This window comes from Penaeus vannamei, unplaced genomic scaffold (genome assembly GCF_042767895.1).
Source record: "Penaeus vannamei isolate JL-2024 unplaced genomic scaffold, ASM4276789v1 unanchor699, whole genome shotgun sequence".
Taxonomy (NCBI): domain Eukaryota; kingdom Metazoa; phylum Arthropoda; class Malacostraca; order Decapoda; family Penaeidae; genus Penaeus; species Penaeus vannamei.
This window is the reverse complement of record NW_027213703.1, coordinates 1425-16819: the sequence shown is the minus strand read 5'-3', so window position 1 is coordinate 16819 and position 15395 is coordinate 1425. Positions and strand designations below refer to the sequence as shown.

Below are 15395 nucleotides of genomic sequence, written 5' to 3'. Positions count from 1 at the left end.
ATAATTGATATGCCAAATTGACAGTAGATATTGTATGTGTATGCCATTCCATTTGGGCACAGTGGATTAATGCAAGCTATATTATTGCCAGCCTAAGTATTTGCACTATTACTCTTTATTATACTTCTTTTTCCCCACTTTGTTGGACTACATACATCTTGAAAGGTCCTGTATCACACCAACGTACTAGTACATTCTATCTTAAAAGCCTTTTACTTTAACCTTATTTCAGGTCCAAAGGCTGAAGCAGGTATCCCCCCAAGCCCATGGGAGATTGCGGGCATCAGGAAAATCATCAGTGATCCTAAAGGACCTTCCCTTGACCTTAAGGGAGCAGTGAAGACAAACAAAGATCTTTCCAACAAATCTGAAATTCATGTCAAAGGGACTAAGAGTGAAAGTGAATCAAAGAATTCCAAGCCCAAGAGCTCTAGTGGTAGTAATCATAAAGGACATTCCAGTGATAGAAATAACCACACCGGTAGTAGAGAGAGCTTGAGTTCAGTGCAGAAACCCAGTGAGAACAGTAAAAGCTCTAATGACACTTCAGACAAGAGGAAAAGAATCCAGGAGGACAGTGACTGCAGCTCAGAATATAATGTGAACTTCGAGTTGAACAGCAGTGATTCTGAAGGGCCAAGCACTGCTAATAAAAAGAAGAAGCGTGTAATTACAATCGATTCCAGTGAAGACAGTGATAACTTAGGATAAAGGAATTTTATTTTTTATTTTTTTATTTTTTATTTTATTATTTTTTTTTTCTTCTAGACTTTCAGGTGTCAAATAGTGAATAATTAAGGGGTACAAAGTTTCTATTCCAATCTCATAATGAATGGGCTGTGGTATAGTTCATATTTTCATTACACTTGAGGGATCTTTTTTTTTTCTTCTTCTTCTTTTACAGAATATAGGTGAACATCGAGTTGAACAGCAGTGATTCTGAAGGGCCAAGCACTGCTAATAAAAAGAAGCGTGTTATTACAATCGATTCCAGTGATGACAGTGATAACTTAGGATAGAGGATTTATTTATATATATATATATATATATATATATATATATATATATATATATATATATATATATATATATATATATATATATAAATTCTTTTTTTTCTTGCTTTCTTTTCTTTTCTTTTCTAGACTTTCAGGTGTCAAATAGTGAATAAAGGAAGGGGTACAAAGTTTCTATTCCAATCTCATAATGAATGGACTGTGTTATAGTTCATATTTTCATTCCACTGGAGGGATTTTTTTTTTTTTTTTTTTTTACAGAATATAAGTTTATATAAACTCATATTTGTTTGATGACCCAAAGTAATAATTAAAAAATATATATTCTATAAAGCTTCACATTTCCTCCCTTGCTCTGCTCCTACTACCTTATCCTTTTCTCAATTCCAATAAAAAAAGAATCTGTTCTGAAACATGCTGAATGAAAATGATCTGATCCTCCAGTCTCAAAACTATTGCAAAAAACATGCAAAACTCATTTGGGAAAAAAAAAAAAAAAAAAAAAAAGTCTACTGCATGTACTAGAAACAAGCTGTGACGGCAGATTATATTGAAAAATGATAAATAATGATACAGAAGTCCCATTCCCTGAGGGTAGTCACAAGAACATGTACTGACATTTATGATCTCTTTATTTCATGGTTACATAATGCTCTATAAACATCCTAAGACACACCACATTGTAAGGAAGTACATCTTGTTTGGAAATTAATAATTTCTATGCTGTTTTAATTCATATCATTGTTCATTCTACAAATAATGCAGGTTTGGGCTATTTGTGTAAAACAAGTCCTTCGATAATTCTAAAATCTAAACTTATGGTAAGCAAAAATATATATAAATATAAAACAGAAACAGAGAACACTAATAAGAAAAAATATATATGATTGCTTGAAGACATTTCATATTTGGAGATATATGCAAAAAACAAAATTTTGGTGACTAGACAGAGAGAGATATGCACATGGGCAAGAAAAAATGTACAAGTTTAAAAAAGAAAACACTATGCATCAATAATGACGTGAAAAAGATGCGCATTTTAATTCACTCGTCAAAAGACGGTAAACCTATGTCTTTCTACTATAATTAATTAATTCACAACTGGGTTCATGTCCTTCTCTCAGTAAAGTACAAATAAAACAGAAATGTGATAGTTTTCTTTTAAATATAATAATGATAACAAAGTGCCCATAATAAAGCATTTCACAGTCAACAACATCTGGTTATAAATTCATTCATTAGAAAATAGAAAATACCAAATAAATCATATATCAACAAAGCGTCTTATGAACAGTTAAAATGAAAAATTGTACACACAACTGCATAAGCTTTACATCACTTTAAAACTGCTATAGCATAATGAGAAAAACTTGATCAACACAAAACAGTATACTGTGGAAAAGGTACAAAGTTAACTGTACAAGGACAGTGGTGTCGTCTAAAGGTAAAAATGCCAGTTAATGAAATACACGCATCAGGAAAAAGAATCTCTCAACCTCTGCATCACCTTCAGCGCTTATTTCACGTTGCTTTTCCCTTACATCTCTCCAAGTTAGTTACTCTAAGCCTACCAAATTATAAAATAATATATATATTTATATATATGTATATGTATAAGTATCTATATGTCCTTTCTGAAAACTGACACAGGGCATTTGAGGTTTTGTTTATACTGATGCAAGTATTTCATTAGCCAACTCTCACCTCTGGATGGCACTGCGGGCAGTTTAACCAGGTCTTGCCGAAATGTCTTAAAACGTGCATGTTCCAGCAAAGACTCACAACTTAATGCATATCTTGTGTCTGTTTTATCCTCATTTTCAAGCTGCATATTTTGGGAAGCTATTATGTACTGATGTGTATTGTATGTCACTCCACTCCAACGCCTGTTGTATTGAAAGTCAGTCCTTTGTTTATTTTTTTTAATATATAGATTATTTTTGTGTCACAAATATTGCATTAGAAAAAAAAAGAAAAAAAAAAAGAAAAAAAATAAAGAGACAAATTACAGACCTTAAAATAACTGCGGTATCTATCATGCATAGGAACTTTGACGTCTTGCCCCAAATAAGAGCCAATGCCTAATGAAAGCACTGAATGGCACAACAGATGAACAACTCCAGTTCACAATCATCACTGTAAGCAGGTGATACATGATCACCACCTGCTCGTTTATTGTTTAATTTGTAAAATTTAACCTTTCTTCTTCTTCTTCTTCTTCTTATATCTTGACTAAAATTTAAGGAACTACAATTTGCAGACCATCACATTTTTTGTCACAGCATTATATGTATATCAAGTTATACAAAGTAAGAATCATCACTTTAACCCTCAGTCTTAAAGAAAAAAAAAATAATTATTATAACCACAGCAATAATAATTTAGAAAAAATGTTACAGGAAAATCAATAAAGCTGAGGGTCTGTCACACTGATTGATATCAATTTAGCCTAAAATGTCTCCACTGCCTAGAATAGATGGCTTTTTTTCTCATATAATCTCTAAACTCCAATATGTACTTCTACAAACTGACTATAATTCTCCTGACTACAGTGGACTAGTACCATACTCAGTTCACGTACTCTTATAATATATAATGCATCGATATATAAGTTTTGTCAGATACTGTGTAACAAGTTTGGAATTTATGGAATATATAATCTTTTTTTCTTTTTTTTTTTTTCCTTTTTTTTTTTTGCTCCCTTACTTTTAATTCTATGTAAAGAGTGACTCTTCACACACTTCTTAAGTCACTTTGTGCTTTCCGATTGGTTAAGTACAATAATTGCGCCCCTTCCCCTTTTCCATGCTTAGATATTCCACAATACCTCTAAATTTAGGAACGTGTAAACCGAAGATCAAGAAATGAAGAGAGAGCAGTAAGTGCACAATCACATCAAGGTGACACACTGAGATTCTATCACAAAATACCAAGCTCATTTTCCATTTCTCAAAATCAGTTAATCATTACAGTCAAAGATGCACAAGATAAGGCTGTTCTTAAATGCCACTTCATTCCTAACAGTGGAGACATCAATTAGTTTTTTCCTCACATCTTTTCATTACTGTGTATGTATTAATCTTGGGCCTGTGTTGAAAAAGAAAAAAAAAAGTAATAATAACCATAATCAAAACAGGAAAAGAAACACTTTTTTAATTCTCTAGAGAATATTGCACTAACCTATTATCGCACCCTCTGGAGATGTACTAACCATACCCACAGACATATATCGTAACACTATATCACACAACCTTCGCATGCAAATACAGAACTCGCCTCTCATTCAAGCCCTTTCAGTTGCGATTATAAAAGTTTCTGTGCAGCTTGCTTCACAACACACGTACTTGTAACAGCTAAGGCCATATTCCAATGGGAAGCATTTTTACCCATCCATCCTACCAAAAAATTACAAAAAATAAGTGTTGAACAATTATACATACATATTTAAAACACCACATTATCAAATCTTTTCACATCCTATAAATACAAAGTTGGGGGGACTCCAGATCCCCCCAGCGACCACATTTCATGAAGAATACACTGTACACTAGCATGAAATGATCCGTCAACATTACCTTCCTGTTTCTTGGGACAATATTACCTTTTTTTAAATAAGATCATGATGCAGTCTTGTTTTGTTTTTTTTTGTTTTTTTTTTTGGTAATTATTTTTTTTATTAACTTTTTTCACACAATTGCATTTAGATCATGTCATCCTAATTTTTTTTTCTTTTACTTTTATTCTTTTATAAGGAAGAAAATCATAGACATCACTATCTTCTTAACGAGAAAAGAAAGTTGAAATAAAAGAGGCCAACAAATACTAAAGTCTACAAGGTAATCAGAATAGAATGCAATCTATACAACAAAAAAAAGAAAAAAAAAAAAAAAAGAAAAGAAACATAAAACACAAGATGAGAGAAAAAAAAAAATCTTCAGTATGCCCATTTCATCCTAATATCATATACATTAAATATATCCCTACCAATATTCTTCATTGTACTCTCAACACACTAATTCATAATCAATGTAAAAAATCACTTGATTAGAAGACCTTAAATTAGTAAAGTATATCTCTTTTTTTTTTTAACAGCCACCAGAAGAGTCGCTCACTGGGTATGAGATTCAACGCCTAGAGAACCTTTGGTCCTATATATCCATCTCGAGTAACATTCGGGACAACAAACGACAACTCTAAAGAATATCCAGGGAAATACGCTGCAAAGATTCGAGCTGAACGCATTGTCGTTCTTTCCACGCAGGAAATGCATAAATCTTATACTATATATAACATATGATGGGAGAGGGGGAACTTCTTTTCATTAGTATTATCACTATTCACTTAAATATGCTTAAAATATCTGCTTTAACAAACATAAAATTGGTAAAGATATTTAAACAGATCTAAAGTGGTACTTGTAACAAATCATCATATAAAGGATAACTCTCCTGAACTGGGCTTAAGTACAATAATATAAAAAAAAGAATTGTCAGATTCTGTGTTCCTGACAGAGCAACTGGCTAAAACCACTGAACAATGAATGACTTGTAGCAATTCTTACTTCAACAACAAACTTGAAAGGTAAAAATATCTGTTCCTAGAATTATAGAAACATATAACGCCTATTTTTTTTCATCCTCTGATTTAAGTCTCAAAAAAGTATATCCATTATAAATCTTCAGACAAAGAAAAACAATAATACTTTTCCCCACAACAGTAGCATGTGTTTTCACTGCCTGCAAAACCACATGCAAGTTTCATCTTTAACAGAAACTTAAAACCACGGCTGTGCAGAAAACCAAGTGAACACAATGTCATTTTGGACAAAAACTCAGAACCTAAAACATCCACACCCTGTTAACACAAGGTAATAATAACGATCAATGGACTCCTTTGTTCCTGCTTGTATGCACAGGCTCTTCGTCTTTATACAAATCTATCTGAAAAACCTGAAGTCAAAACAACTACCTTTAGAACAGCAGTGTCAAGAATTACTGGCATCTAAACTTGACTATGCTCCTATATGCAGCTATGTGAAAGAGCTCCTGATGGTCAGTATTCTCAATAACAATAAGTATACTCCATTTAATACCTACAAGTGGTATACAGTATAGACACAGCTTGAGTTAATGTTGACAAATGCCCTGCACTAGCTTAAAGTTATTCTTCAGGTTAGTAAAGACAAAACAAAGGTAAATGTAAAATATACAAAAAGAAAAATAACAAATGATAATAACAGTAAATAAATAAAATGAATATCTTTTTTACTTAAAATGAGTGACCATATGGAAATTCAGTGCCAACTTATTCTTTCTTGGACAATTCAAAGCTCTTAAAACTGCTGAATTACAGCTCATTATGATATGCTATTTGCAAATATGATATAATCATCAAAGGAGTTGAATCATTTCATCTTACAATGATACTCAGTGAACACTACCACCTTCTCTTATCATGCCTAGACAAAATAATGATATCCTTAAGTTGTGTTGGCCCTACTACTTTCAAATCTCCTCTTAGAAAGACTGTAAACTTGGAGACTCTAATCTAGTTCGGTTCAGACAGACTCCAACTACGGTTTCGTCTATAAAAGCACTGCGAGAACATCTCAGTAAGTACATGTTTTTGGCAGGCTCACTGGGACACTTTCACACCACGCAAGCCTGCTGCGGGCGGGAACACTTCGCCACTCCCAAATGCAAATCACAAGAACTTCCCACATGTGTGGGGGGAACGAGACCACGTTAGTTACCATTTAAGCGTACCTTTCACTTCGGAAAAAAAAAGAAAAAAAAAAGTTCCATGATACACTCTTTTTTTTTATCTTTTTTTTTTGTTCCATAATTCTTAGCCTTTACAAGTGTGTTTCTTTGCACCAATCACTGGCAGCCTTTTCACAATGCTCATCACACTAAGAACAGTTTCTCAATGGTAGCATTCAAATACATTTACATATAATACTATACATATTATATGGCAAAGTTTAAGTGCTTGGGAGGTATGAAAAAGGAAAAATAAAACGGGAAGAGGGGGAAAATAAAGTAAGGAAAAAAATCCTGGGTCTTGAATGGTGGCAATGGCATTTAAAGACACATCACATCCGAAGCCATATAAAAATCTAATGTTTCATGACTGCAGATGCGGTCTTTAAACTGACTGGCCTTGGCTGGTTCAATCCCTTACACTAACTACCACCTAAGATAATGGGATTTTGTGTCAATTATTCACAATCACATACAACCTCGCAACCGTGGAAAGCAAGTGTGTGTATATAATACTTTAGTTCACTTCAAATAAATTTTACCCTGTATAGCTTGGACCATTGCGAGAGTTGACGTGCCCAGGGTTCAAATTAGTTGAAAAGCTTGTCTTTGAACACTAAGATCGTACAACTTGACTGGAAGAAAAACTGACCAAATCATATATTATGTAGTATAAAAAGCAATGGCTACAAACTTTTTCTTCCTAACCAGGGGCCAGCAGTTGGGAAAGACCACATCTGTTTTCACGAGCTTCTATCCAGAATTAAGAAACTAGAGAGCACAATATTTTGTATCACAAAGAAAGATATAGCTGTCACTTTCTAAAATATTTGCATACCATCAGAAATAAAATGGATCACCTTCCAATGAATCTGAAAAAAGGCGTATCTAACGACTGGAAGCTAAAGGACTTTACAGCATGCATGAAGCGCTACACGTGGCCAGTATACGCACTGTTTGGTATTCTAAAATAAGTTGACTACAGCTTTCAACTCTCCATACTTGTAATATGGAAACACTAATAAGCAATAATGTTCAGAAATCTGGACAGCTACTATAGACTACAGCTACCACATATGATCCATAATTGTACTACACAAATTTTAATGTCTAGCATCGTAGGAACCTTCAATCATAAAATCACATCTTCTAGATGAAGATAAAATAAGCCAACAGACTTGACTAATTAAAAATGATAAAAATAGTTTCTCCTAACTTTTAGAAGTGTGATGGAGCTTCTTATTTCGTGCTTAAAGTGAGATGTATGTAATAATAATAATATCTGGACCTCATGTGTCAATATCTGTTAGCTTGACTGTGTAGGTACTCTGGCCACCACTCCCCCGCTCGCTCAGTGGTGGTACTGTCGCAGGGAGGGATCGTAGGGCCAGAATGGCAGTGGGTAGAGGGTATGTTGGCTGGCTTGGGGGGATTGGTTCATGCCATCCAGCGCAGCGTGGTTCTGCATGTGTGGCGGCCACTGGGGGGTACTGGATGGGGTCTGAGTCGGTCGGATCACTCCCATATGACTCAAATTGTCTGCCGTCATTCGACCCAGGTTGTCTCCTAGTCGACCCATGGGGTCTGTGGCGCTGCCACGACTCATGCTGCGCAGGTTGTCTCCCAGACGACTGTAGTTATCACGCTCATCATAATGAGACATAGTGTCAGACATGCGGCTCTGATTCTCTGCCATGCGCCTCAGGTGCTCTGCCAGGTATCCGCCCGGAGTGCTGCTCATTCTCCCAAAGTTCTCTGCAGCCATCCGGCCTAAGTTATCTGTCATGTGTGGGGTGTCTGTAATGCGGCCTGGGCTGTCTGTGGCAGAGCTTCTCATGTCACTCATATGAGACTGTGGAGCAGCAGATATGCGTCCCGAGTCATCACTCATGTGTCCTTGACTGGCAGTCATCCGTGTGAGATCTTGCGGCATGTGCAGGGGATCCTCTGTCACAGCCATGGAGTGGTGCTGACTCATTCTCATCTGCTCTTCTGCCTCAAGCTGCTCCTTCATCAGCCCTGGGGTGTCCCGACGGTCTGTCATATGTCTCATGTCCATGTGGCTAGCTGTGTCTCTCATGTGTAACTGGCTCTCATCCATTGGCTCGGAGCCCTCTTGTTTCATAGATAAACTAACTGTTGAGCCCAGGGACACCCCCAACATATTTTTCACAGCAGAATTAGCAGCACCATAGGCTTTTTCACGTATATCTTCTGGTGCTAAGTGGTGAGACAAAGGAGATGAAAGGTATTCTGGATGATCTGGTATCTCATCTGGTAAACCTTCAACGTGCATGTTGTGTATTTTTTTCTTGTGCACTTTGAGGTTGTAATCATTGGCAAAGTACTGACCACACACCTCACATTCATGGTTGAATTCTGTCGGGCCAAAGTGCTTCTTAAGGTGCTGGCAGAGCCCTGCCCTCTGATTGAAAGTCTGCCCACAGTGCTCACATGAATACTCTTTATCCAGTGAATGTGTCTTGAGGTGCTGCTGCATGTTGCTCTTCTGGCTGAAGGTTTTGCCGCACTCAGGGCAGGGGAAGTTCCCACCCTGGTGGACCAGCTCGTGCTTCTCCAGGTACTTCCTGCTGGTGAAGAGCTTCCCACAATAACAGCAGGGAAGGCTGTCATTGCTGTGCACCTCCATCAGGTGGCGTCTGAGATCTGTCTGCTTGAACATGGTGCCGCAGATGACACAGGGAATGTCCTCACGGTCCTCATGCCATTTGACGTGCTGGAGGTACGTTGTGCGCTTGTTGAAAGTCTTACCACACATGTTGCACTGGAAGTCCCCATACATAAGGAGCTCCTTCTGGTTGTGCGTGCCGTGCTGCTCCGCCAGCCGCAGGTGCTTCTCTAGCTTCTCCCTCCACGAGAAGCCCTCTCCACATGACTCACACAGGTACAGGTTATTCACCTTCTCATAGATTTTACACTTGCCAGAGGTCTCCAACTTGGTGATGTGGAAGTCGAAGTTGGGCTTGTGGTAGAAGTGGACCTGGCAGTAGTGACACACGTATTTGACTTTGTTCTTGTGGTTGTTGTAGTACTCTCTCCTCTTCTCGATTTCTTCCTTGGTCAAGATAGGCCGAGGCAGCATCTGCATCTGGGAGTTGCCGTTGGAGGTGTTGGCCAGGTCGTGCGGCCCATTGGCCCCCGGGTGGTGGCCCTTGTTCTCCTCCGAGGGCTCATTCTTCACCACCATGCCGTCTTTGAGGATGATCTGGGGCTCGAAGATGTTGCCGTCCTCGTCAATGGTGTCGGGTCTCTGCATCCCAGGGCCATCTGGAATGCAGCGCACGGGTCAGGTCTTGCTCCACCTTTAGGCTCAGGAGGATGTCTTGCATGAATGTCACTATGCAATATATAACACTCTTAGGTTATCCGCTTAAAAGTAAATTTTAAGATTAGCCTTAGAGTAGATTCTTAGGATTATCATGATCTTAACAGTAGAAAATTTAACATAAAATTTCCAATCATATCCAGATCAAAGGAGCATTCTAAAGTTATAGCAAGAGCCAGATTTCTACTAAGAGTGAAGTCCTTAATATCAAAGATGCTGTTAATTTAAATTTGTTAAACAAGGGCCAAATCAATACGAAGACAAACAATCTATTTCAGACACAAGGAGGAAAATCCATCCACATAACCACACCAAGTCCAATGCGATGGTGTGCTACCTCCACAAAACGTGTTATTATCGTGTAGTGGCATTCAAATCAAGTCTCACATACATGCACGATCACATAGGGAAAAAAAAAAGATTAAAAAAGAATTTGAGAGAAAAAAAAAGAAGAAAAAAAAAAATAATGGAAATTCCACAACTTTCTCTTTATCTTTTAAACACAACTCTCATTGGTCAACCCACCAGAATTCCGGTACTCACAGCCTACAGGGGGAGGATACTTCCGAGGGCGTCCCCTCTTCCCTGTACCTGCTGGGATGTATTTCTTCTTCCTGCAAAAAAATGGAGAATGTGGATTAGCTTCTTGGGTTTCCAGAGTACTAAGGCAAATACTTTTATTCTTTTAGCCACATAAGAATAAGGATCATGGATTAAACTTTATGGGTTCTAATTCTTTGATGATGGATTAAACTTTATGGGTTCTGATTCTTTAATTCATGGGTTCTGATTCTTTGAATTCTCTTCCACACAAAAAGATCAAAGAAAAAGGAATTAACTTTATGATTTTTGAATTTTATAAATCACCAATAATAAATTCACTGCTTTGTAAAAGATCAGTTTTTAATTCTTACTAACTTTTTAAATAATTACATGAAAAGAGTTGTTAGGTAAATAACCTAGCTAAATCAATGTTCTCATCTAGCACAAAATTGAGAGGATAAAGAAGAAGAAGAAGTAGTAGAAGCAGAAGCAGAAGCAGAAGCAGAAGAAGAAGAAGAAGAAGAAGAAGAAGAAGAAGAAGAAGAAGAAGAAGAAGAAGAAGAAGAAGAAGAAGAAGAAGAAGAAGAAGAAGAAGAAGAAGAAGAAGAAGAAGAAGAAGAAGAAGAAGAAGAAGAAGAAGAAGAAGAAGAAGGAGAAGGAGAAGAAGGAACAGAACAAGAACAAGAACAAATAAAAGAAAGCAGAAGCAGAAGCAGAAGCAGAAGAAGCAGAAGAAGAAGAAGAAGAAGAAGAAGAAGAAGAAGAAGAAGAAGAAGAAGAAAAAGAAGGAGAAGAAGGAGAAGAAGGAGAAGAAGGAGAAGAAGGAGAAGAAGGAGAAGAAGGAGAAGGAAAAGGAGAAGGAGGAGAAGGAGAAGAAGGAGAAAGAGAAGGAGAAGAAGAAGAAGAAGAAGAAATTGAAGAAAGAGAGGAAAAAAATAAAAGCAAAAAGCAAAAGAGAAATCATTCAAAAAGGAGTAAATAACTGGGCAAATACATCACAAATTAACACCCTTTCAAACTTTTGCACACATCACGCCTGCCCAGTAATGCCTAGCGTCATATGACCAGCCATCCAAGACATCACAGCAGCCTCGGCACACATACATGACATCACACCCATCTAGCCACACATACATGACATCACATCCATCTAGTCACATATACATGACATCATACTAGCCTAGAAATACATACATGACATCATACCACCTCGTCACACATACATGACTTCACACCAGCCTAGCCACATATACATGACAACATACTGGCCTAGACATATATATCTGCCCTGTAATATACATCTGATATCATACTTATACAGTCATACATACCTATGACCTGCATTGCAGTCAAATGTACACATACATGATATATCTTTGTCTTACAAACCATATCTAAAGTAAATCATTAACATATTCAAACACAGGAACTAGTTAAAGAGTTGTCTAACAGTGAGGAAATGAAAGTAAGAAAGAAAGATAAGAAAAAATCACTATAATAGTAATAACAACATTAATTTCATAAAAGACGACATTTTAAAATTTTCCATTGAAAGAAATCTGATACGTAATGAGGTTGTTTTGCTTTGCTGTCTTTTTATTGCACAATGGGCAAATTGTACTTTCTCACTTTGTTTCACAAGCGTGGATAATAATCCAAAATGTTTTCTAAACCCTCATGGCTGCAATTTTTATTCATATGGTAATTACTGTATAACAGCTGATTTTCAAGGCTCAAAACATCTGCACAGAGACATTACAATATATAATTATTTACATATTCATATAATCTCATATCAAGGGTTCACCTTTAAGCAAAGACAAATTTGCCAAGTCATATTCACCTGAAGAAATATTCACAAGATGATATAACTAATCTTAAAGTAAAGATATACATATATATATGTGTGTGTGTGTGTGTGTGTGTGTGTGTGTGTGTGTGTGTGTGTGTGTGTGTGTGTGTGTGTGTGTGTGTGTGTGTGTGTGTGTGTGTGTGTGTGTGTGTCTATATATATATATATATATATATATATTTATATATGTGTATATATATATATATATATATATATATATATATATATATGTGTGTGTGTGTGTGTGTGTGTGTGTGTGTGTGTGTGTATGTTTATATATATATATATATATATATATATATATATATATATATATATATATATATATATATTTATATATATATATATATATATATATATATATATATATATATATATATATATATATATATATATATATATATATATATATATATATATATATATATATATATATATATATATATATATATATATATATATATATATATATATATATATATATATATATATATATATATATATATATATATATATATATATATATATGTATATATATATGTATATATATATTTATATATATATATATATATATATATATATATATATATATATATATATATATATATATATATATATATATATATATATATATATATATATATATATATATATATATGTGTATATGTATATATGCATATATATATATATATATGTATGTATATATGTTTGTATGTATATGTTTGTATGTATATATGTTTATATGTATATGTATATGTATATTGTATATGTATAATGTATATATGTATATATATATATGTATGTATATATGTTTGTATGTATATATGTTTATATGTATATGTATATGTATATTGTATATGTATATTGTATATGTATAATGTATATATGTATAATGTATATATGTATATGTATATTGTATATATGTATATATATATATATATATATATATATATATATATATATATATATATATATATATATGCATAAACAAATAAATGTATGGAGGAATATATGAAAAACTCTTCAACTCCTCCCATGGGCATTGGTGAAAATTCTTAACCTGAATGATCTTTTAACACACAAAATTAAATTGCTAGCTTGCATTAAATAAAACACAGCCTGGTAAAACACAATTATCAATGACTGGCACTAAGGATTTCATCACGGTTTCACTTGTGAGGATATTCATTCTCATTCATACCTTTTCCACATTTGTCACCATGAATACAGCTCATTTTTTTAATTGACAAAAGTTGACTCAGTGACACAGCTGGGTTATGGTCTGGTAAAACCCAACCTTTTCAATGTATGGTGATAGCAGGCAAGACCCAGTTTTGCTACTCCGCCCCATACCTCTTGTGAATAAACCAGACAAACAAGTGATTTGGAGGGTGTCTGAATACTTCCAAAGTCACCAGTCATGAGTTTTCATACTTCTACTTAATTGCAATGTCTAGCCTAGCTCACCCTGGTCAGTCTGAGGCGCACAAAGGTTGGAGTCACAGCTCATGGCAGGTAGCAAAGCACGGAAGTGCTGCCTTTTTGTCCTCTGCCAACCCTGTTTATTCCTTTCATCAACAATGCCATTTTGTCCTGAAGTAAATAGATATATAGTATTTCTAACACCACATAAATACAGGGTGGCAGGTCTAACACAGTGGTTCCCAACCTTTTTTATTCTGTGGTCCCCAACCAATATGTTATAATCTCCATGGCACCATTCAGTGTCTGTCATCTTTTCAGATTTGGTTATTACTAGTTATGAATGGTGTCGGTAGCTATAGAACAGGAACACTTTATAGAAATATTATTCCCTCTCACACACTCCTATTTATATGTTCCCAAGCCTGAAACACATCACAACACATAATTTTAGCAAGTAGCTAATTTGTAATTACATGTCTAACAAAAAAAGAAACTAATTTAAATCTCTTTTTCTGTTGATGTACTGATTGTATTTTGATGCTATAAGTTACACACACATTTGAGTTTTAAATGTAGAACTAAGATAAATATCTATTACAACTTCAATACCATCACAATATTGTCTTTACACTTCTGGCAAAAATATTATCACCATTATGACTGACTAAATTATCTCTCAATAGTCTATACTAATCTGCATGCTCTTCAATACCAAAATTATAATAAGTTTTCAGACATTTTCAATAAAAAAAAAAAAATATTACTCAATGAGGAAACTCATATATGGATATCAACAATATTATATGACTTCCTCCGAAAGTTATTATTCCCATGACTATGTACAAGTATCTAATTTTACATAATGATAATTGACTTGTAATAATAGGTATGTTCATCCATTCATGACAAAAAGCCAATCTATTACCGCTCTCATTACTAAAACCATTATTTGTAATCATATTCATATCATAATCAGCGTTATTATTTTCCTTAATTCTACCACAGCCTTTATAATCATCACTATCAACATTATTCTCATTATCATTATTATCATCACCTTATCCTATCTTTATCTTATGCATTCCTATTCCAACCTACATTATCTAATCCTAATCTATCTTAACCAAGCCTTGCACAGCATATTTCATTGTATTTCATCCTATCCTATCTTATGTTGACATCATCTAATCTAACCTACCTTACCCGAGCCTAGTCTAGCATAGCTTTGCAAAAGCTAAACTACCCTATCTCATCCTATTCCATCCTGTCGTACCTTCCCATTGCATTCTAACCTATCCTAACCTTCCTTACCCTGCTCTATCTTGGACTGCCCTACCCCACCCTACTTTGCCTTACCTTACATTACCTTACCTTACCCTCCCCACCCACCTATCTACCCCTTCCTACTCTATCCTTCCTACTTGCCTTGCCCTGCCCTGTCCTCCCTACTT

At 35.1% G+C, this 15395-nt stretch overlaps 2 protein-coding genes across 2 annotated transcripts; one reads left to right on the top strand and one right to left on the bottom strand.

Moving 5' to 3' along the window:
* Window positions 1–232: 232 nt before the first annotated feature.
* LOC138861053 (zinc finger CCHC domain-containing protein 10-like) lies at window positions 233–4923 on the top strand (the record flags this gene model as incomplete). The annotated part of the gene is given in 2 exon segments (XM_070119786.1): window positions 233–666; window positions 905–4923. Coding segments are annotated over 2 exon segments (467 nt in total), but the record flags the coding sequence as incomplete, so codon positions are not given.
* Window positions 1631–10738, bottom strand: LOC113808842 (uncharacterized; the record flags this gene model as incomplete). Its single annotated transcript, XM_027360336.2, is given in 2 exon segments — window positions 1631–10066; window positions 10668–10738. Coding segments are annotated over 2 exon segments (2008 nt in total), but the record flags the coding sequence as incomplete, so codon positions are not given.
* Between the last annotated feature and the right edge of the window lie 4657 nt (window positions 10739–15395).